The sequence below is a fragment of the Cercospora beticola genome, chromosome 8 (genome assembly GCF_033473495.1).
Source record: "Cercospora beticola chromosome 8, complete sequence".
NCBI lineage: Eukaryota > Fungi > Ascomycota > Dothideomycetes > Mycosphaerellales > Mycosphaerellaceae > Cercospora > Cercospora beticola.
In genome coordinates this window covers 2174297-2196322 of record NC_088942.1, presented here as the reverse complement: position 1 = coordinate 2196322, position 22026 = coordinate 2174297, and the positions used below count along the sequence as shown (strand labels likewise).

General features: G+C 54.3%; 6 protein-coding genes across 6 annotated transcripts; 5 read left to right on the top strand and 1 right to left on the bottom strand.

Moving 5' to 3' along the window:
• Positions 1 to 38: 38 nt before the first annotated feature.
• Positions 39 to 941, top strand: RHO25_012104 (uncharacterized protein; the record flags this gene model as incomplete). The annotated part of the gene is made up of 3 exons (XM_023603510.2): positions 39 to 184; positions 234 to 285; positions 336 to 941. The coding sequence occupies 3 exons, from the start codon at positions 39 to 41 to the stop codon at positions 939 to 941; spliced, it is 804 nt and encodes a 267-aa protein (XP_023454252.2).
• Positions 942 to 1826: 885 nt separating this feature from the next.
• RHO25_012103 (uncharacterized protein) lies at positions 1827 to 5243 on the top strand (the record flags this gene model as incomplete). The annotated part of the gene is made up of 1 exon (XM_023603509.2): positions 1827 to 5243. One exon carries the CDS (start codon positions 1827 to 1829, stop codon positions 5241 to 5243), a length of 3417 nt encoding a protein of 1138 aa, XP_023454251.1.
• Positions 5244 to 7448: 2205 nt separating this feature from the next.
• Positions 7449 to 8337, top strand: RHO25_012102 (uncharacterized protein; the record flags this gene model as incomplete). The annotated part of the gene is made up of 2 exons (XM_023603508.2): positions 7449 to 7638; positions 7685 to 8337. 2 exons carry the CDS (start codon positions 7449 to 7451, stop codon positions 8335 to 8337), a joined length of 843 nt encoding a protein of 280 aa, XP_023454250.1.
• A 391-nt stretch (positions 8338 to 8728) lies between these two features.
• Positions 8729 to 9610, bottom strand: RHO25_012101 (uncharacterized protein; the record flags this gene model as incomplete). The annotated part of the gene is made up of 2 exons (XM_023603507.2): positions 8729 to 9007; positions 9068 to 9610. 2 exons carry the CDS (start codon positions 9608 to 9610, stop codon positions 8729 to 8731), a joined length of 822 nt encoding a protein of 273 aa, XP_023454249.1.
• Positions 9611 to 12094: 2484 nt separating this feature from the next.
• RHO25_012100 (uncharacterized protein) lies at positions 12095 to 18934 on the top strand (the record flags this gene model as incomplete). Its single annotated transcript, XM_023603506.2, has 7 exons — positions 12095 to 12134; positions 13213 to 13232; positions 17278 to 17657; positions 17712 to 17805; positions 17855 to 18028; positions 18079 to 18606; positions 18659 to 18934. 7 exons carry the CDS (start codon positions 12095 to 12097, stop codon positions 18932 to 18934), a joined length of 1512 nt encoding a protein of 503 aa, XP_023454256.2.
• Positions 18935 to 19771: 837 nt separating this feature from the next.
• On the top strand, positions 19772 to 20995 carry RHO25_012099 (uncharacterized protein; the record flags this gene model as incomplete). Its single annotated transcript, XM_065603484.1, has 1 exon — positions 19772 to 20995. The coding sequence occupies one exon, from the start codon at positions 19772 to 19774 to the stop codon at positions 20993 to 20995; it is 1224 nt and encodes a 407-aa protein (XP_065459556.1).
• Positions 20996 to 22026: the final 1031 nt, after the last annotated feature.

Genomic DNA, 22026 nt, shown 5'->3' with positions numbered 1-22026 from the left:
CCAGCTCCAGCAAGCGCGCCATGCTGCACGCAGGGATCATGCAGATCATGCTCGGCTCACCTGCCGAAGGCCCGACGCGGCGCCGCTTCTTTCTTCGAGAACATCTCGAGCCTTGCGACACCATCATCCACCGCGCCGCACAGCCACTGCTCACAATGGCGGACCAAGATCACTCACGCGAGGTGTATGTATCAACATGCGTCCTTTGATCATCCACGCTGACTGCGCGACAGCTCTCGCCTATGGCGCGTCCTCCGAACTACGAAGCAAATGTGCCAGGACCGAGTATGACCAGCGCCGCTGCACACGCGCCAGGGCCAGACTGACACGCGCAGGGCTACGAGTTGACCGACGAAGAGTGCAACATCTCCCTCGACGAATTCCGAAACGAGTACACCGAACAAGATGGCTCGCCCAGTCGCGCCAAAATGGCCTTCACTGCCCGACCCTCAGACGCCATGATCAAACGCTACACGCCGCTCCCACGACCCGGCCAGCCCGAACGAGAACCCGAAATCGGAACGATTCACGTCGAGTTCTTCAACGAGCCCTCGGTCGGCATCAAGCAGCTTAAGGGATTCGTTCAAACCCTATCAGAGAAAAACTACTACACGGGAGTCTACGTTACCGCTGTCGCTCCCACATCTGCTGCGAATAAGATCATTCCTAGCGTCCTGCCGACCATCTTGGAGATTTTCAAGGAGGAGGATCTGCTTGTCAACATTTCGAAACATGAGTTGGTGCCGAAGCATCTTCTGCTATCACCGGAAGAGAAGCAGGGTCTGCTGGTGCGATATCGTTTGAAAGATACACAGCTCCCGCGAATCAGGTCTGAGGATCCCATGGCAAAATATCTCGCTCTACGGCGCGGCCAGGTGGTCAAGATCATCAGGAAGTCAGAAACCGCCGGGCGGTATGCTTCATACAGAACTGTGGTTTGAGAGGCCTAGGGATTTGGGACACAAAAGTTTTACGAGCGCGCAGAAATATGCACGAGAGGTCAAAGCATAGCGGGGCGTTGAGTGCTTCATGTAAGAGTAAGGTGACAACTTCAGCGGGCGGCTTTAGTCAAGCATAGCAAAACTGCACTGCACCACTTGCCAGAGCTCGTCTCGTGCTCAGGGGGAAGTGCCGGCTGCCACGTTGCTCAGGGCGATGCCGATTCGCGTGTCGCCTTAGAAATGCGACAAATAGTCGAGAGTCGACGTGAATATCCCAGGCACAGTGGACGGGCTCGTTGGGTAGCATAGACTAGGCGTCAAGATGCAGATAGAGCTTCATGATTTGGCTTCAGAGGTTCAAAATCAACCACATTTCGCGTAGCTTCCAACTCACTCCACAACGTAGTGCTAGATAAAGCCTATATATGCTACCAGACGCTTGTCCTGCTTGTCACCATCACAATCCCAGCTACTGTTGAACTGTGCTGTGTTGATGGATCGACGCGCCAAGCCTCCCTCCTCCTTGGCTGGGCGAATCCTTTGGATCTTGAATCTGCCGACGCTCATGCGACAGCCAGCCTGCTTACCGCTGTTCGCGTCATGTCCTACCATACGACGTTCTGCTGCTGCAGTCCGGCAGACGATAGCAACCAGACCTCGATGCCATAAGCTCTTATCGCAGGCAGCGATGCGATGCCTCATCAACAAGACTCGACTAGAGAGACGCGACGGCAATCCCGTTTCGGCCGCAAGGTGAGCAACCACAGACCCTGGTCGACACAACCCCATGGGCCTGCTGTTGGCTCCACAGCCACGCCCAGCGCAAGATTCTCATTTCTGTTACAAAGAAGTGGAGCAAAATGACCTGATATTCTTACCGCGACGATGGGCCGCTACGGCGATGAGGGCGGCGCGGAAACGACTACTGACTTGCCTATCCAGCTCCGCCGAGCCTCATTCATCCTTCCCAAAACGGGCGAGCGCTCTAAGCGCCAGTTTACGCTTCGCGATGCTTCCGCTCGCATGTCCCAGGGCAACAGCCCCGAACAATCACGATCCTTTCTGAACGGCGATAGCATCCGATTGCCGTACGATGAAGGCGAGTACGAGGAGCCGACGCGATGGCAGCAGATCCAAGATGTCATCCAGGACCGCGCGCAACGATTCCGGAATTTCGCAGTCAGTCCGACTGGCCAAGGAATCTTCAAATGCTCCATCGGCTATCTATTGGGCTCTATGGCCACCTTGATCCCCAGTATCGCCAAGTTCTTTGGTGATAAACAGGACTCGAAGCACTTGGTCGCCACCGTGACGGTCTACTTCCACGCTGCGAGAACAGTGGGCAGCATGCATGAAGCTACAGTTCTAGCTTTGATGGGCTTCCTATATGCCGCATTCCTCAGCTTCTCAAGCATGGGCGTGAGCATATTCTTCGCTCACCAGGATTTGATTGTAGTCGGCCATGCGATCGTCTTGGTTGTATTTGTTGCCGGAGGGTTCGGCTTGATGGCATATGTCAAGCAGCGATTGGGAAACCCACTCGTCAATGTTGCGATATCTCTGGCTTCGCTTGGAAGCATTACCATCTTGCTGAGGGAGGGCTCGATCCAGGCAGGATCTTTCTCTTACGAAAGGATCACACAGGTCCTGGGCATGGTCATCTTGGGAATCATCATCGCAAGCGTGGTCAATTTCGTGATCTTTCCGACATTGGCGAGGAAGAAGCTTTCGGAGCAGATGGAGAAGAACACTGATCTGCTCGGCGAGATGCTCATATCCATCACGCGTGCGTTCCTACATGGCCGCGAGCAGGATTTGGAGGATGACTACTTCAAGACTTTGGCGAAAGAACATGCGTCGAGCTTGAATGTTATGAAGAAGAATTTGAACGAGGCGAAGAAGGAGCACTATGTTCTGGGTGATGAGAGGCTGTACAGGGCGCAAGCTAAAGTCGTCTCGTGTCTTGCTGGGCTGTCGCAGGATCTGGGAGGCTTGAGAAGTGCAGCATTGGCACAATTTGCATTTCTCCACGAACAAGAGCAGAATGTGATCTATGGAAGGTCGCTAAGCCCGGTGGACAACGAGTCTTGGATTGCGAGTCCGACCATGACGAGCCCACCGATCGATGCCCCGGCGCAGAACTATCGCAACCTTGCTGTGATCAATGAGGTTTCCGAGGGCGGATCAGCCGAGCAGTCACTGCCAAATGGAAATGGCTTGCCAGTGGGGGGACACGAACGAACGACAAGTGACATGTCCAACTTCAAGAATGGCTACTTTGTCACTCCAAGCGGAACGGCAACACCGTACTCAACATATACGGATTACTCGACACGTGAGCACGAGCCTTACACGCCTGGTGGGCAGCTCGCAAAGAGCCCTGGCGACATGTTTGTGGCGTTCATAAGCCAGCTAGGCCCTCCGACTAAGTCTCTAGTATACACTGTGAAGCAGGTACTGGACGAGTTACCATTCAAAGAAGTGAGGACGCCGGGCTGGAACCCATGGACCGTGCGAGAGTTGGAAGTGGCCGTGAGCGAGCAATTTCACGACAGTCTGCGGGACGCGGTGGAGCTATATCGAGAGGAGCGTAAGCATGCTCTCTCTGCACTGTACCAGAATCGGGCAATTAGTGCAGCAGTAAATGCCCAGCACGACAGCAAGGGTGCGTTCGGAACGCGACCTCAAACGCCCGGCAACCACTCGCCTGTCAGTGTGAGAACCGACAGAAGGCAAAACACTCTCTTTGACCGACAGCCTGAGGAGGTGTTGGCAGATATTGAGGAAGTTTCTGCCTGCTGCGGGCACTTCTCTTTTGCGTTGCTCGACTTTGCCGAAGATGTGCTCAATTACCTGAACGTTTTAGATGAGCTTAAAATCGAGATGGAGTCGCCACGACGGAGCTGGAACTGGCTTAAATTCTGGCAAAAGGAAAGGAAGCCGGACGGCACCGTCAGTCCACGAGCAAGCACTTATCCGGAGCACAACGAAGAGCCTGACAGTGGGTACAAGATACCGGAGGATATCCGCAAGGCAGATCGTCTCATACCCACGACACACAGCTTCTTGTTGGATAAGCCTTGGTACTATGGAGTGTACAGGGCATTCCGCTGGATCCGGCGAGATGATGTTCGATTTGCAATCAAAGTTGGCCTGGGCGCAGCTTTGTATGCTCTACCGGCCTTCCTGCGCGAGACCAGGCCTTTCTTCCTGCATTGGCGAGGTGAGTGGGGTCTGGTCTCGTACATGGTCGTATGCTCCATGACAGTCGGTGCAACGAACACGACGGGTTTCAATCGGATCTGGGGAACGATCATTGGCGCCGTCTGCGCTACCCTTGCATGGCTCATAGCAAACCATGATGGAGTTGCCAATCCTTATATTCTCGGATTCTGCGGCTGGTTGATGTCACTCTACGGGTTTTACGTGATCGTGGGACAGGATAATGGGCCGATGGGACGATTTATCATTTTGACTTACAACCTGAGTGCGCTGTACTCCTACAGCTTGAGCATCAACGACAACGACAATGACGATGACGAGGGTGGCGTCGATCCTGCAATCTGGGAGATTGTTCTTCACAGAACTGTCTCCGTAACAGTCGGTACAATCTGGGCTATCATCGTCTGCCGCTGGATCGCACCAATCTCCGCGCGTCACAAGCTCCGAGAAGGACTATGTCTCCTCTGGCTGCGAATGGGTTTAATCTGGAAACGTGATCCACTGGCTCTACTCCTGCTCGGCGAACCAGCAAGCGCATACATGGACATCCGCGAAGAAGCAGAACTCGTCTCCTTCCTCGGCAATCTACGAAGTCTACGAAAAGCCGCTTCAGCCGAATTCGAATTCCAAGGTCCGTTCCCCGACAAACAAATCGGCAACATGCTCGATCGCGCCGGACGAATGCTCGACGCCTTCCACGCCATGAACGTCGTCATATCGAAGAACCTCCAAGCCACACCCGGAGAAGCCGCCGTCCTCAAATACACTCGTCCCGAACGCTTCGCATTATCAGCACGAATTTCCCATCTCTTCACCGTCCTCGCCAGCTCCATCAAACTCGAATATCCGCTCAATGATGTTCTACCAAAGATTGACGACGCGAGAGACCGCTTACTTGCGAAGATTTCGGAGTATAGAAGGACCGGAGAAGGGAGGGAGTTGACTACAGAACAGGATTATGAGATGTTATATGCTTATGTGCTGGTTACGGGACAGCTGGCGAAGGATATTGAGGTTGTGGGACAGGAAGTGGAAGGACTGTATGGGACGTTGAATGAGGATAACTTGAATTTGCACTGAGTGCGTTTCTTGATGATACCAGGTTGCATGGAAATTGTGTATGGAGTGGTAAGCATTAGCGATGGATTATACGATTGGCGTGGCTTGTAAAGTAGCAATACAGATGGCTTTGGATTCGCTGTATTGCCAAAGGAAGTGATCTCAAAACATTCACTAACATGAGAGTTCTGCAGAGCGTTTTGCTGGTACTTTACGTGTGTGAGTCAAAGCTGAATCCTGCTGAGGAGGCAGTGCAGAGAGGGTCCGGTCTGTCTTGGCGCCTTGCAAAGTGAAGGTACGAACGCTTGACTTTCTCGACACGACCGCAGCTGTCACTAAAGTCATCGAGCAATGACAACATTTCGGACAACAAAAAGCAAGATTATCGGAAAATGCAAGAAACCTGGTACGCCTCAAAAGTAGCGCCCACAAAAGCCGCCTTACTCGCAGGCGACGGCTGTCACCCAGACGAAGCAAATGCCTTACGCAACTATCTCAACGACAACTGCAGTGCGCAAGAAGCCGCAAGAAAGATCACAGAACCAGTATCAAGCGAACCAAATCCTAAAAAAAACCTCTACCGCTTATGGGCTCTCCTCTGCGATGCTCTAGTCGAACTCAGCGACGAAGGATATCAAAAAACCATCGAGCTGCTCTTAGCAATTCAACATCTCCCCTTCACAGAACGTTTCGAGTGGAAAGGCCTACCAAGCTTCGCAAACATGTGGCATGATCTATATCAGATGCATTTGGATGGTCCATGTGTATGGGAAAAGGAGAATCTCACCGATTCGAGAAGAGAAGAATTAAGGCAGCATTTTCGCCGTATAGGAAAAGTAGAAGCACAACTATGTCTGCGAGGTGTTGGAGATTTGCCTTTGAGCTGGGGATTTGATGTTGTGAATTTAGTGGCACAGAATAGAAATGGAATGGATGTATTGTTGAGTGAGGTTGAGGTTTGGCTTGATGTTGCTGGGGCTGAATTGAAGGGGGAAGTTGGGAAGTCGAGTGAGATAAGGTGGTATTCGAGAAGGGTAGCTGGAAAGACGAGAGAAAAGCAGGAATCTGTTGGTGCGAGTTTGGTGGAGCATTGGGTGGTTTGGAAGAAGAGACTTTTGGAATTGGGTAGAGAGCAAAGCAATCTTACGGATGAAGGAAGAAAGCTTGCAGCACGATGTTATGATCGGATGTGATTGGCCGTGGATGTATACAATAATTTCTACAATAAGTGCAATGGAGGCAAAAGGATCGAGCTAAGATATACTCGCCACATCTTAACATGACTCATCCTTCTGCCCATTGCTCCAATGCATAACAACCAACTATCGTTCGTTACAGACATGCCGCATCATCACCGCATGCTGGAAGAATGAACGACCCCTTCTCCAACAAACTCCCCATCCTCCAACTCGAGACCTCCCCCCAATCCTTCTCAACAAACTGCAAAAACCTCCTCTCATCCCTCCAACCCAACGACCTCCTCATCATAACCACAGAATCCGAAGCCCTCAAGCTGCTCACAATATCCGACCACCCTCTCGTCCTCTGCACAGATCATTCTCTCGCCCTCCCAAGATACCCTTTCTTGCTCAAAAAAGCAGCCTTATGGGTCAGCATGGGCGGTGAAATCATGTTTGCTGGACAACTCGCTTCTTTGGCTTCTCCTGAACAAATCAACACACTCTTTTCGGGGTTCTCGATTCCTTGGAAAGCTGTAGATGTGATTGAAGGGGAATTTGATGTGAATGAGGAGATGAATGGAATTTGGTGGGAGGTTGTTGCGTATCGGTATCATCAACGAGCGCGCTGTTTGAAGAATGTGAGGGATGAGGAGGCGATGTATAGGCCTTGTTCTTGGGTTGAAGGGGCAGATTTGAGTCAGGCAGCGGTTGCTGTGGGGCGGTTTTGGGATGGGAAGGTTGGGTTTGTTGGGGATTTGGATGATGGGGAGGAGTCTGCGAGGGCATTGAGGGGGATTATGGCGAATGTTTAGCCAGGTCGGTTCGTGTAACATCTTGAGAGCGATCAGTGCTGCTTTTTGTTCCGTCGGTGAGACTGAGAGGATGTTGTTTAGCAAGTGAAGTCAAGTCTCTAACGTTGGAGCCGAGACTTGTCGTCGTACCTTCTCAATTCGTTTTGTCTCCTCTGCCTGATGCCTGATCTCGCAGCCGCCACACTTCCAATTCGACACCATCACACACAACCCTGACGGTCAAGGCTATCGCCATGGCGGCCGCGCAAGTCCTGCAGACCCCGGAGCTGCTCGAGATGATCTTGCTGAGCATTCCGTGCCGCGACCTCCTGCTGTCACAGCGCGTCGACCGTACGTGGCACAGCACCATCCAGGGCTCCGTCAAGTTGAAGCGTGCGCTCTTTCTGGCCCCGACAGGTCCGGTCGTGACTGATCATGGAACTAGTGAGTTCTCGTTGCTCCTCGTGAATAGTGGGTACTGACGGAACAGAGCGCCTTCTGTACAAGACGGACACCTGGCAGGTGATTGATGCAACTCGTCTGGATGAGGTTTTATTCCGCTACGCCGTCGACGATGAGACTACCGAAGCCTACTGCCTGACCATGAATCCCCTCATGGCCCGCCTGTTCCCGATCTTGGGTATGGAACAGAAAGTGGGCGACATCATGCCTCCACTCACAGAACGCTTCAAGGCCAGCCTGAACCATCCCGACGCTTCGTGGCGAAAAATGCTCGTTTGTCAACCTCCAGTACTCTTTCTTTATGCGCGCGACAGCAGTGTTGCCGTAGAGCATCGCTTCACTCTCGACAGTGTGGAGCCTATGGGACTGGGCATTGACTGCTATCAACCCAAAGGCTATGGTCGCACCTTGAGGAATAAGGAAGGTATCAAAATGCTGGACATCGCTTGGCTGTACGAACTGTTCCACTGTGACCGTGGCGTTTACGGTTACGTGCCAAGCCGCGTTTATCTACACGATGTCTTCACCTGGAAGCGGCCACGGGAGGAGCATGTCACTGCAGAGACAATCGCTGCTGCGGCCAAGCCATACTTGTGGAAGGAAGAACTTACAAAGCTCAATGTTCTTCCAGTGCACGACGACCGTGCCGCCGACTACCACAGCATGACTTGGCAGCAGTAAACTTCCTGAGCAGATCAGTCCACATTTGGCGGAAGCTGTCCGAAGAGCCGTTCCTCTGCGGTGGCGTGCTGCCAGTGCTGTGGGACGTGTAGCTGAGCACTGCAACCGACCTTAACAAAACTCGTTCCTGGCGCAGGGAAAGGGCCACCTTTTGGATGACCACTTTCAGTGCTTCGACTTATGACTGCGCATGCTGGAGAACCAGCTAGTGGCCGAGAAAATGCAACCCACAGGAATGGAACAAAGGGGCGGGCTAGGGTTGTAATGTTACAGCGTTTCGTGGTATTCGTTGCTCCTGCCAAAGTCTTCGTGACATCGAAGCTTCGCGCGATAGTTAAGCGCTGACCAAATGCGCTCTTCCATACGCCATCATACACGTCTTCTCCACTTTCTACACAATGGTTTCAAGCTTCCTGGCGTAGCCCAGTGTGTTCTCGATCACCAGATCGCTATTGCTCATGACATCCTTCTCTGCGGCCAGTGCGTCTGCCTCTTGCGCAGGAAAGTAGATTCGTCCATCCTTTGCAACCCATCCTCTTGACTGTGCGAACTGAATGACAGCACCCTCCGAATTCAAGAACAACAGGTTCTTTGCATTCGAGATCGGTAGCGAAGGGTAAGCGCGCTCGGAGCAAGAGGCTATCTCGGATCGAATCGTATCGATCAGAACCTACAAGTCATCATTAGCATACCAAAACCACTTAACCTCCAACACCTCATCAAAACTCACCTCACTAAACACCGCAAACTCCTCACTCGGCACCCTCTCCCCCTTCGTCTCACCCCACACCTTATCATAACTCCCCTCCATAAGCGCCTGCTCCAACCGCACCGGATACTGCACAAACTCATTCCTCTCAATCCCACTCCCACTAACCCCCAGTCCCTCAAGCACCGTATGAAAACCCGCATAATCCCCCACACTCAACAACAACAACAAATACAACCCCGTGACCTTCCCCTCTTGACCACCCTTGACACCATGTCTCTCTTTAATCGACTCCGGGATTGCGTAGAATGGTTGCAATTGCTGGAAATAGCGCGTGAAAGAGTCCGTGTCGCGTAGACGGATGGAGATCAAGGCGCCGGCTTCGAGGACTGCGAGGCTGAGAGGGAGGTGTTTGGGGTTCATTTCTGAGGAGGGGACGAGGGCGTTGAGTTTGAGGAGGCTGAGTTTTGCGCGGGAGAGGAGTTGGGGCGCTTTTTGGAGGTCGGAGGCGGATTTGATGGATGTGAGGGTGGAGAGGATCTGTTTGACGTCGTTCTCCGCCATGGTTGCGGGATTTAGTGTGGTGGTTTGATGGGTGCAACTGAATTTGATCGGTATTCTCTGGAATATGAAGGAGGTGGTTGATGTTGATGCGTTCGAAGGCAGCAGAGATGGCGTGTGATGAGGTGGTGATTGAGGTGGTCGAGCTTACTCAAGTTGGCGATGAGGCTCCGGCTGGAAGGTGTGACGCGAAGCCGATCGCCGAACCGTCGGCCGGCCCTTTCCGCTCTCCGACTCCGCCTTCCGCCTCAGGTTGACACTGCTCACTTCACGTGCTTTTGTTGCAACAATTCTGCAATGCTCTGCCTACGGACACAGTTCGTGGGTGGATCCGTCATCTATCCCATTCAGACTTGTTGTCTCGCACTCAGTACAACTCCTCACTGTGTGGAATATGTATCTCAAGCATAATTTCACCGTAGGAGTTACATCCGAAGTGTTGCTTTCAAGTATGCCTGCATCACGCACAAGATGTAAAGAAAATCACGCTTGATAGACCGCCCATCCTAGGTAGCGTTGGCGATGGCAATGCCCCATTTTGTTTGCAGGCAAAGCTTTCCCCGAGAATTGTATATGTGTACGGCCCTGACCCTAGTGTGGTTTCCTGTACTGGTAAACCTACCGACCGAGCCTAATGCCCAAGCACGACAGGCTACAAGCGACTTGACTAAAGCGTATGTGATTCTGACTCTGGCTGTTGCCAAGAAACTTCGCTCTCCATGTATTTGTGAATTCGCGAAATTGAGTGCTATCAGCACCACGAATCGCTGCGGCCTAAGACGCGGAATATTATAGCCGTCGAGCAACGCTCGATCCACCTTGGGGATGGTGTGGTGGACCATTGTGCAGGCCGCTCGCTACCCATGTGGCCCCACCTAGAGGTATCTTGCTTCTGGTCTCAGTACTTATGTTCGTCTCTGGGAAGTGCGGAATGCTGCCATGCTCACAGCCTCGCTGCACGCGACGTTTGGGGATCCCACACCTCGACAGGACATGCTCGGCTCCTGCTGCCGACTATCGGCGAACCTCTGCTAAGCGATATGCATCACTCACGAACTCTATCCGATGTTGTCTCATGGGTCGCTGTAGTTCCTACCAAAAGCTTTCTACTGGTGCATTTGGACCTGATTACTTTCATGCGAAAGTATGAAAGGCATTGAATGCGATGACGTGCTCAATCTCACCGCCAATGCGCCACTTTTGGCCATAGCGGCAAGCTGTAGTAGATGCACCACAGTCGCGATAAGGCCGAGGGGTCCACGCGCTGTAGTGAGCTTTCCGAGGCAAGGATTGTGACGAACACAAAACGGCTGCAAACGAAATAAGGCACGGCTCGGGCACCGAGGTCTGATGGGCAGCGGAATGCGCCAGGTCTCTGAACGATATCTGGATCGGCAACTGGGTGTCGTTGTGATCGTCTGACGTGGTCGATCTACGTCCGTACTGTACTGCAGGCAAAAGTCCGGCCTGAGGCCCTGCTAGAAACTTTATTGCAACTGCAGGTGGCTGAGCACCATGTTCGACTGTTGAAGTTGGTGAGGATAGGAGAAGCAGAGCTCGAGGATCACAAGGAAACTTCGTCACTAGTTAAGTTGGGGTTTGATATTCGTGAGTCCCGGACTGGGGGCTTTTGCCTCGGTGTTTTCGAACGATGATGGGGCACGAGGTTGGTTGTTGAGGGGTCGGCAGTTGTTTTGCCATTTTGTGCGGCATGGCCTAGCATGTCAGATGCTTTGTCGTGTGTGGGGGAAATGTATCGGCTTCACTGCCTATGCTGTCCGCTTTGGCGATGTGCTCTGAAGCAAGCGATGGCCGATGGTTGAGCAGTCCATCCTCGAAGTTCGAGCTTTATGATGCTTGTACGAGTTAATCTTATCTTGGAAGAGCTGCGCGGCGACCGAGCTACCAGTTATAGCATCCTGTCGTAATGTGCATCACGCTAGCGGGGAGGCTACTCACCATTCTTCGCTCGCTTTCTGCGATTTGCACCGTGATGGCTCGAAAACGTAATCATCTCGACTCACTATCCGTTAGTCCAATTTTGTTGCCTGTGTCGTCATGTACACAAATTGCGAGGTGCACTCAGTCAGGTGCTGAGAAATATGTCCGCAGTCCGCAGCTAGCTCGTAGCTCAAGCTACAGCTACAGGTAGCTCTAAAGTGCCCGACTGGAGGAGGCGATGCCAAGTAACATCAAGCCAGAGCAATGCAGACGGCTGATGCAGGTCAGACGCTTTGTCTGAGGCTCTGTGCCGCAATCCGCGAGTACCGTGATGGAGCACCATGCCTGTTCCGATTGCTTTTCCCGCACGGTCGAGGGTCCGCAGTAGCTAGCATACTCGGGGCTCGAGGGCGGCGGTCGTGTTGCGGATGTGCTCGTAATCGGATCGTTGCGGCTGCATGCTGCGGGCGAGTGTGCGCAATACGTGGTGGTACGGTGGCACGGAGGGGAATCAGCTGGCGCAGTCGCAGCAGCCGAGACACAGACATGACCTTGCTGGGTCTCGTCTCATCGTGGATGAGCGATGGTCACTGCTGTGCTGCCTCCTGCCCGATGATCGTGGTGCTGCGGGCACGGGTCGGTGCCAGCCCGCTGGAGCGCAACTGGGCAGGGCATGGCCGCGCACAGCAAGCCAGCAAGCCCGCCGTGACGGTGTGCGCAGTCGGGCATGGTTGAGATGAATGGTGTTGCAGCATGGCACGAGGAGCAATTTCCAAGTGCAGCCAATGCAGTGGCCAGGCTCGGGCGAACTCCCACGACTGCCGCCCTGCCTGCCAAGTCACGACGTAGTGTAGCCCGTGGATCCTGCCGAACTCTCTTCGCGCAACACCGACCGTGACAGGAACAACATCGACAACCTTGCGCCAGACACACCCCCATCTGCACCCTCCCGCCACGCTCATTCGTCCGCCGTCCTCCATCGGCACGCAGTCGTCGTGCTTCTCCCGTGCGCAGCTCTGCAGCCGCGAGCCCCGGCCCTACACGCAGCCCACAGCCTACAGGTCAGTCGTCGTGCTCCCGCCGTCATCTCACTCATCTGCGCAGCGCCGCCAGCAGCAGCTAGCGAGGTACATGCAGCAGCGGCGCGGTGCGTGAGCCTCGCAGACCGCAGCCAGCAGCCAGAGAGCATCCAGCAAGCTCCGGGGCCTGACGCAGCAGACGCTACGGCGGCATTGCCTGCTCGTACTGGACGCGCAGCCAGGCGCGCGAGTGGAGCAGCGTACGGCCGGCGGGAGCGTGCTGGTGCTGGCGGCCATCAGCTGCCGCGACATGGGCTCTCTGCTGGTGGCGCACCTCCCACGTCGCATTTGCTGCACTCTTCTGACTTGGAACCACTTGCTCACCGCGGACAGATCCCAACCAATTCCTCTCTAGGCCGCCATCAAAATGGGTAAGTCCTCCAACGCGCACGCCTGCTGCTTGGCCCCCTCCGTGACCACCTCACTCCTCAGCCTTCTTCACTCATTCACTCTCACCCGACACACCACCTTACTCCGTTGGATGTTCGCTCTTTGGCATCCATCAGTCACTCCCGCCCTCATCGCACATCAGCGTCGCACTCAGCCATCGACACAGCGCCGCCGTCAATACTGATTCGCATTCAGGTGACCGTGACCGCAACTACGTAAGTTGACCGCATCGTGCCCCATCGTATTGACCATGTAGCCTCCTGCGTTGTCCACCTGATGGTGGAAGCTGATGGGATTGCCGCCCGGACCTGGACTTTGATGGATTCGATCTGGGAACTGGGACGCGGCGGACTCGGATGGACGAGAGGAGAGAAGATGAGCATTGACCGGTGACAATCTCGAGCTGGACACAGAGCAGAGAAGAATGAAAGCTCGGCGGCAGAAGACGCGGCGTACACGCGGGAGTTATCGAGAGACGACACTCGATGCTGGACGGCAGGACACGGTATCATACGGCTTTGAGCGCAACCAAGGGCGCGGCGGGTCATGTATGATTCGATAACAGCAAGCTGCCACCAATAAATGTGCCAGGAGTCCTGCCTGCTCCTTTAATAGTTGTCCAAGAAGACATCTTTTAACATGAAGCAATATCATGCGTCCCGTGCGCCCTCGGCTGCTCGTGGTGTTCGACTGTACGCTTCTGCGAGGTCCACGCACAACACGAGTACGCTCTGATCATGACTTGTCAAATCAGACCATCGTCTTCAAGTGTGCACTCCCAGCAACACCGTCCTGTGAGGCATGTCGGCGGCGGAATTCTTGCTTGCGACTACTCACAGTGCATTGACCCTTTCAGGGTGCATATTGCTCGCAGTTCACCGGCGACCGATATTCCAGATTGCTGCGCTTCATCACAAGCAGTAGCGACATCGAAACACAAGGCGGAGGACCTCGACATCAGCGACAAGCCCAGAGCTTCCATTGGCGTTGCAACCATGGCCAGCTTCGCGAGAAGCTCCGTACAAAGACCAGCTTGCTCAGGATATTCTCAAGCGACAACACCACGCCAACGGGCATTCGGCACCGTCTTTGCGCATGTGCTCCGTCAAAGGACCTTGTCGTCGCCGTCAGACAACGTGTCGAGACAGACCTGGTCGTCGCCATCAGATGAATGGTGCGACAGCACTAAACCCAGATTCGACCCCAAACAAGAGCCGTCCGCGTTCAGTTGGGACTTTTACATCAAGAACTGTTTGCCGCATGCTTCTGAGCTTGCCTCTGCAACAAAGGCTCAAGACAACAACGCTGCAAGTTGACATGAGGTCTCACTGCTCATGGAGCTGTAGCGCAGTGTGCGTATAGGGTCCGCGCTGGACTTGCTTGGCCGACCACCTGATCTGGTGGCTATCGCTCACCAAGAAAGACATACAACGCCTTGGCGCTTTTCCGACCATGGACAAGGTATGACCCATGATCCGGATTTGGGGCATCGCTGTGGAGCTGGCTCCGACAGATGCATTTGGTCTTCTCCGGCGGCTCCGAGCCGGTGATGATTACACTTTGCTCGCACGAACGCATGCGCGGCAGTGCGTACTGGACTCCTGCAGGCACGACAGGCAGACATGCCAGCATCTTGATCACTCACAGCATGTCTGACCTGCCTCGGCCGCTTATCAGCCGCGACATACTGCTGTCACTGACGCTGGGCTTGTCATCACCGGTATTGCCTTGCATGTGTGCTCGCCTTCGCCGAACTGGCTTCGATTGGATGCGGACAGGCAAATTCATCACTTGCTTTGCTCCGCATGTAGAGCAGCGACGCGCATCGCTCCACTCCAAGCCTAAGTTGGTGCAATCTGCCGAAGGGTCACGCTGCAACCAAATTATGACCGGCTTCCTCGGAGACAAAAGGACACACCGTCAGCTTCCTCCGAGCAAGTACGACCCTACATGGACCAAGCAAGATAAGATCAAGCAGTCATGCCATCACCTGGTCCATTTCCTGGTTGCACAGACTATCTCCTCCTTGGAGAGCTAGCTCAGTGAAGCCAGGCGTGCAAAATTCGTTCTTCGGCCCAGCCAACAGACTTCAATGTCTAACCAGCGATGTTGTTCAGCACACGTTACACGCCGTTGAATTGTCGTCAGGTTCTGGAATCAGTCTTGGGGTTGCTCAGCTTCTTCGACCAAAATCCATCTCGAAAAGCCTTGGCGCGATCGTGCGTTCAGGCAGCTCTTCGGTGTCGACTGGTGTTGCGGGCCACGCACTGGGCTTTTGTCGAAGTCAAGCCACGAAAGCACTATCGGAGAGTTTTGCTCGCTGTTCATGAGTGTTGCACTTTGCTGGCGTTGCCCTCTGTATGTCAAAGCAGATTGCACCCATTTCAAGCAGAGGATGGAGGTCGCTGTCCAAGTCAAGGCTGTTCGTATTGCAAAGTCCTCGTCTGATCGGACGTCGATCTCCAGCACACGAGGCAGTTTCTTTGCTTCGACGACGTTCCTATAACACCGGACGGTGCCTGCTGTCGGCTGGGATACGCCATGGACACAAAAGGCCAATCTTTCTTCGTATCTGTCGCCATCTAGACCTTGGCCGTAGGAGCAGGAAAGGGCTCGTTCAGCTTTCGACAGCCCTTTACAGCTGGCCTTTCATCCGTTCATGCCCGGGCTAGCTCCTGCGGTCGAGCATCGTCGGGATGACTGAACGCCCGCCGACCGAGTACTCGTGACGGTATCCAAGCTCATGTCTGCTCGCTATGTCCTTCGTCTTGCTCGCCGCTTGAGGGATTGCCTCCAATGCTCGACTTCGTCACGCTCAGTCTCGATCTGACTGAATACTGCTGCCATCTTCCGCCACTGCCGGCTGGGTCTGTGTGGGGTGCATTCGAGCGCACGAGAGCATTCTGTTTCTGCCGCTCTTAGGACCGCTCTTCGAAGGTTCTTCCTCGCCTCTGGCGCTTCTTGTTGGCACGAGAGCTTCCTTGCGAATGGGAGCGCCATCGAACCCAGTGTTTCTCCTGCAAATTGGACAACACTGCTTTTGACCACCGCCGCCCCGGCTCGCATCGGGAGTATTTGATTGTGCGAGAGTGTCCGATCCCTATTGCTTCTGCGCCGCCCTCCGAAACCACTTCTCGCCCTGCGCACATCTTGTTGGCGCGCAGGCTCTCACGCGGCTGCGAGCGCCATTGCTTCCAAGATGTTGCCAATATATTAGACGACACTTCCTCCTGCCGGCGCAAGTATCGTTTGCCCGCGTTGAATGCGAAGGTGCGAGCGTGTTCGGTCCATGTTGCTCCGGGATCAGCTTCCCAACTCGGCTTCGTCTTTGGCGCTCCACGTCGGCGTGACTGGCTCTTATTCGGATGAGAGCATCGTTGGTCTGAATGCGTCTCCAATCGCCTTCACACAGCTGTCTTTGATGGCCGCCGAGATTGGTGCGCGTGAGATGACCGCGGGCGTTCGAGCGTGTTCGATCACTGCTGCTTCCGCACCACCCTGCCGCCGTGTTTCCCGCCTTGACGCTGCTTGTCGGCGCGGAGGATTGCCATTCGGGGGAGAGTGCCATTGCTCTGAATGTGTTTCGAAATCGCACTGGCGGCCCTCGGGGCAGAACATTAGTATCCAAGGCAATGTGTCGCCCGAGCCTCAACACTTCTCTGGTGCTCCTCGACGAGAGCTTTGTCAACGGGAAGACGGTCGTCGCGTCTCTGTTCACATGTCTCGGCCCACCTCCTGCCTGTCTGGACACCCGCGACCACGGTGGTTGTGGTTGTCGCTGGAGAGAACGGGCTCAGGGCCACATGTCTCCGCTGGTCGCGCCAGGCCACTGTCGTCGTGATCGATAGTATGGTTGGCCGGCAATGTCTGGAGACAATGGAGTCAGCAGAGCGCCGAGAGCCGTGTCTCTGCATTCTCGTGATCCACAGTGTTTCCCTGCCTGGTGTTCCTAGGATGGGCCTTTGGCTACGAGCGACAGAGGCAGTGGTCTGTGATCTCTTGGCACCTGCCTGAAGTGGCTCAAATTCTCAGCTTGCCCGCTCGCTCACTCTGTCTCCAACACAACAACAATGGCCACCAATCTCGCTTTCGGTGACGAGCCGCTCCTCAACGAGGAGGCGGGCCCCCTTCTATCTCCGGCTACGACTCCAGGCGCGGCCGAACAGGCCCAGTCGGTCAGGCTCCCCATCAGGAAGAACGCAGGAGCGACTGTTTACTGGAAGCATGTGAAAACGTGGAAACTAACTTGTGATATTATAGTCTCGAAGCCGTTCGCCGCAGGACTACAACCGCCGCGACAACCGCCGCTACGAAGGCCGTAGCCGCTCCCCTGACGAAGAGCGTCACAACAACCGCCGCGAGAGACGCGAGCGCTCACCACGACCGAGCAACGGTCACTACAGCGAAGAGCGCTCCAGCCGCCCACCACCTCGCTCGCAGGAAGAACGCCAACAGGCAAAAGGCGAGATGCTGAAGCAGGTGACCGACTCCTCGCAGCAGGACCGTAGGGTCTACGTGGGCAATCTGGCCTACGACGTCAAGTGGCACCATCTCAAGGACCACATGCGCAAGGACGGCACGCTCGATGTCATCTTCGCAGACGTTCTCCTTCTCCCGAACGGCATGAGCAAGGGTTGCGGGTATGGCCTCTTCCGCCCTCACTGAATGCTCTACAAACAACTGACAACTTCCAGAATTGTCGAGTACCAGACACGCGACCAAGCACGCACCGCTATCGAGACTCTTAGCAACACTCCGTTGATGGGGCGCCTCATCTACGTCCGCGAAGTATGCAACCCCGAATTCACAAGCTCGTGGAGTGACTGACATATCACAGGACCGGGAGACCGAGCCACGCTTCGCAGCACCACAGCGCGGCGGCCACGACGGCGGATTTCACGGTGGCCGTGGTGGATTTGGCGGCCGCGGAGGCTTCCAGGGCGGTATGGGCGGCGGCTACGGCGGCGGCATGCAGCAACAAGGTGGCCGCAGCCAGATCTTCGTCTCTAACGTAAGTGACACACGACTATATATGTGAGAACCCAACTGACATTACACCAGCTCCCATTCCAAGTCGGCTGGCAGGACCTCAAGGACCTCTTCCGCCAGGCCGGCAACGTCATCCGCGCCGATGTCCACATGGCACACGATGGCAGCCCCAAGGGATCTGGTGTTGTCGCATTCGAGACTCCAGAAGATGCCCAGAACGCTATTCAGACTTTCCACGGCTACGACTGGCAAGGCCGCGTGCTCGAAGTCCGCGAAGATCGCTTCGCCAATTCAGGCCCGGGCGGTTTCGGTGGCCGCGGTGGCTTCCGTGGTGGCTTCGGCGGCGGTTTTGGTGGTCGCGGTGGTGGTTTCCGCGGAGGCTTCGGTGGCGGAGGATACGGACGTGGTGGATATGGAGGTGGCGGTGGATACGGCGGCTACCAGGGCGGTGGAGGCTACCAGGGTGGAGGTGGCGGCTACGGTCAAGGCGGCGGCTACAATGCTGGCGCTGCGGCTGCTCCAGTCGTCCCACCAAACCCCTTTACCGACGGTGTGACTGCTGGCGGCGAGCAGGGTGGCTCGATCATCTACGTCAAGAACGTAAGTGGAGACCGGAATCTTGCAACACTGAACAACGCTAACATCCTAACAGCTACCATGGAGCACCAGCAACGAGGACTTGGTTGAGCTCTTTGTCACTATCGGAGCCGTCGATCGCGCCGAGATTCAGTACGAGCCAAACGGACGCTCTCGTGGTACCGGTGTCGTTCAGTTCACCAGCGCTGGCGACGCTGCCACCGCCATCGAGAAGTTCCAGGGCTACAACTACGGCGGTCGTCCACTTGGCCTCGACTACGCTAAGTACCCCGACGGAGGCGCCATGGAAGGCCAGGAGACCACCGGCGACCTGCAGGCACAGATGATGTAAGGATCTAACGATTCGACATCACGACCGGCACTACACATTACATTGCGGCTGCTCTCGAGTACAGCTAAAGCTGGAACGGCCACCTGGCTCTAGTACGGCAATGGCTTGTATCTTGTAACATGCAGCGAGCCCTTGCATCAGACGACCAGCGTGTCGCAAACACTTTCACCCTTTGAACCCCTCTGTATATTAGCTTCGATGACTTCGACTCTTGGGAAGGAGGAAACGAGCCTTGGGCAAAGGTACAGAACACAGTAACGACTCAGCAACATGGGAATGGGCGAGAGAGTGTTTTCATTGACAAAGACCGGTTCTACTGGATCGTTCCTTCTTGCTAGCCTGGGTAGGCCATCGCTTGAGAGGCTGATTAGGTAGCGGAATATCTGAAGGACTGGTCAGAGAAAAGTGGTTCTTTGTGACAGGGTGATTTTCGTGGGCGAGGTCGCTGGCGTTTTGGTGAGCTGATGGTTAATAGGAAACTTTGGGCATTGCCAAGGTTAGTGTGCGAGGTGAAGATGAGGACGAGAACTGACTTTATCGTCTAGGAGCTCGGAAATACAGCCAGCGGAGCGATAGGCCTTGCGGCCGTATTCCTTCTGCGTTGTAAGCAACAGCATGGGACGCGAATCAAAAACCAGAGCTTGTTCCGGCGCGGGAGAGAAGGATTCGCTTACTTCAAACCTGATCCGAGGAATTCACTGACTCACAGTGAAGCGCTGCTATCCGTATACTGGTATGCACGATGACCAGGCAAGCAGCAAGAGACAAGCTATAAAGCTGGAAATGTGCCGACCCTCGCTGTGCCCATCAAGAGTACCTCGAAATTTCTCATCCACAATGACTTCCACCACCACGATGGCATATGATATCCACGTTGTCAGAAAGGCCAAAATCAGCGAGCATTCCACTATCTCAATCTCATCTTCCTTACCTCCACTCCCAGAAAACAAGATCCGAGCCATACCACGAATCGTCTCTCTCACCGCGAACAACTTATCTTACGCCAAAGGCGGGCATATCATGCACTGGTGGGACGCTTTTCCCCTTCCCAGCCATCTACCTTCACCTCACAATGACGCAACACAGTACGGGATCGTACCAGTCTGGGGCTACGCAGAAATCCTCGAAAGCAAGATCGCAGATGTGGTTCAAGGAAGCATGATCTGGGGTCTTTGGCCTTCATATAATATACCAGTGGATCTTGAACTTCAGACTGCTTTTGAGTTGAAAGGCCATTATCTCGATGTTAGTCGACATAGAGACAAGCTGTGGAAGTTCTATAATCACTACGTCGTCGCGTCGGACAAAATTAGGTATCGAGATCTTGACCAGAAGACTTTGGAACGAATGGCTTGGGAGGCGAATGTTCTACCTGCCGCTGGATGGATGTTGAGTCGGTTTGTTTTTGGGTCGTCGGCGCCTGTCGTACATCCTAGTGGTTTATTGGAAGGGTGGAGTGAGGAAGATGCTGATTTGTCCAAAGCGGTGGTGGTGAGTTTGAGTGCTAGTGGAAGGACTGCGAGGGCTTTTGCGCATGCTTTGGCAAGAGAGAGGAGGGAGGACGCTTCTGGACCTCTTGGATTTCTGGCTGTGTCTTCATCCACAGATGGGAGCTTTATACCGGAAATCGCCACATTTCCAACGCAAGTTATACAGTATGCAGACTTGCAATCGTCACATGTAGGAGACTGGATCGCGAATTTGGCGCCGGACAAAATCGTGGTACTGGACTTCGGAGGGCGAGGAGATTCGCTGGAACAGCTACAGCACACATTACAAGAGTGCCTTCCCGGGACCAAGGTCACCATAATCGGAATCGGAGGAGAAGCAAAAGCACAATCACCTGAAGAGATCGCAGACGTGATGCAGAGACGTGCGAAACTGACGAATCGAATGCAAATGAATACTGCGAGGATTCAAGAGACTGCCATCGCGAAGCTAGGCGCGGAAAAGTTCTTTGCGGAGAAAGATGAGGCTTGCAAGGTCTTTCTGGAGCATGGTGGGCTGAAGGGACTGAAGTTACAGTGGGGTAAAAGGTGTGAAAGGAGACAATGGGATTGAAGGAGGCTGGCGGATGTTGTGTGCGGGAAAGGCTGGGAGTGTGGGATTGGTGTACAGGCTTTGATGAGAGGTGTGTTGTTTGCCTCTCTGGAAATCCGGAGCTTCGAAATTCACTCGTCCGAGCCCTCGCCGCCTTCGTCTACACGGGAATGGCAGAAAACGGGTCCCGGAGTCGGAAAAAATCGACCAAACAGCAAGGATTTATTCGAAATCACGACACTTTCTATGGTGCCGAGGCTCCTTTTTTGGACATTCTGGCCAGCGATGTTGGTGGAAACAATCGATCGAGGACTAGCCAGCCTCGCTAGGCTACGGACTAGCCTAGATGTGGGCCTCGCCTGGAAATCGAGTTCAGGAATGTTTCTTACGATCTCGTCCCGGATCTGTGCGGCCACATTCTAGAAGGGCATCGTTTCTGCACACATCGTGCGATCAAGATTCCCATCCTTGAGGCCGGAGGTTGCGGCGCCTGTCGAGCTATGGCAGATGAGTATTGACGAAGTGCGTGCGATCTCTCCGATGCTGCTTGATCCCTGCTATTGACGAAGTGCGTGCGATCTCTCCGATGCTGCTTGATCCCTGCTATTGACGAATACCATTTGTTCAACGAATTTATTATTAGCTGTAGGAGCGGCTCGAAGATCAATAATCAACAAGAACATACTATACTTTCGTATTGCTGCAATATGCATGGAAGTCCGTCGCGTAAGTCCGGACTCATGTGACACGGTCAGCGCGGCCGCTCGCTTTGCGGAGGTGCGCACTTGTGCAACCATGTAAGCGAAGAGCATCGTAGCTCTGTTGCGGAATCTATAGAGTCTGATCGAGCAATGCAATGTTTTCGGGATAGCAGCGTCGAATGCTCGTGTAGCTCGATCTTGATTGTCCATATGCGCTCTTGAGACGGTGTTGGTGACCTGTCCGCGGTCCAGAGGTTGAACCGGTATATACTGTCAGCATCTGTATTGTATCCGGCCTCATACAGAAGAGTGTCGCGTAGACCTGGGGCCAGGCTGAACAAGTCTTGATGG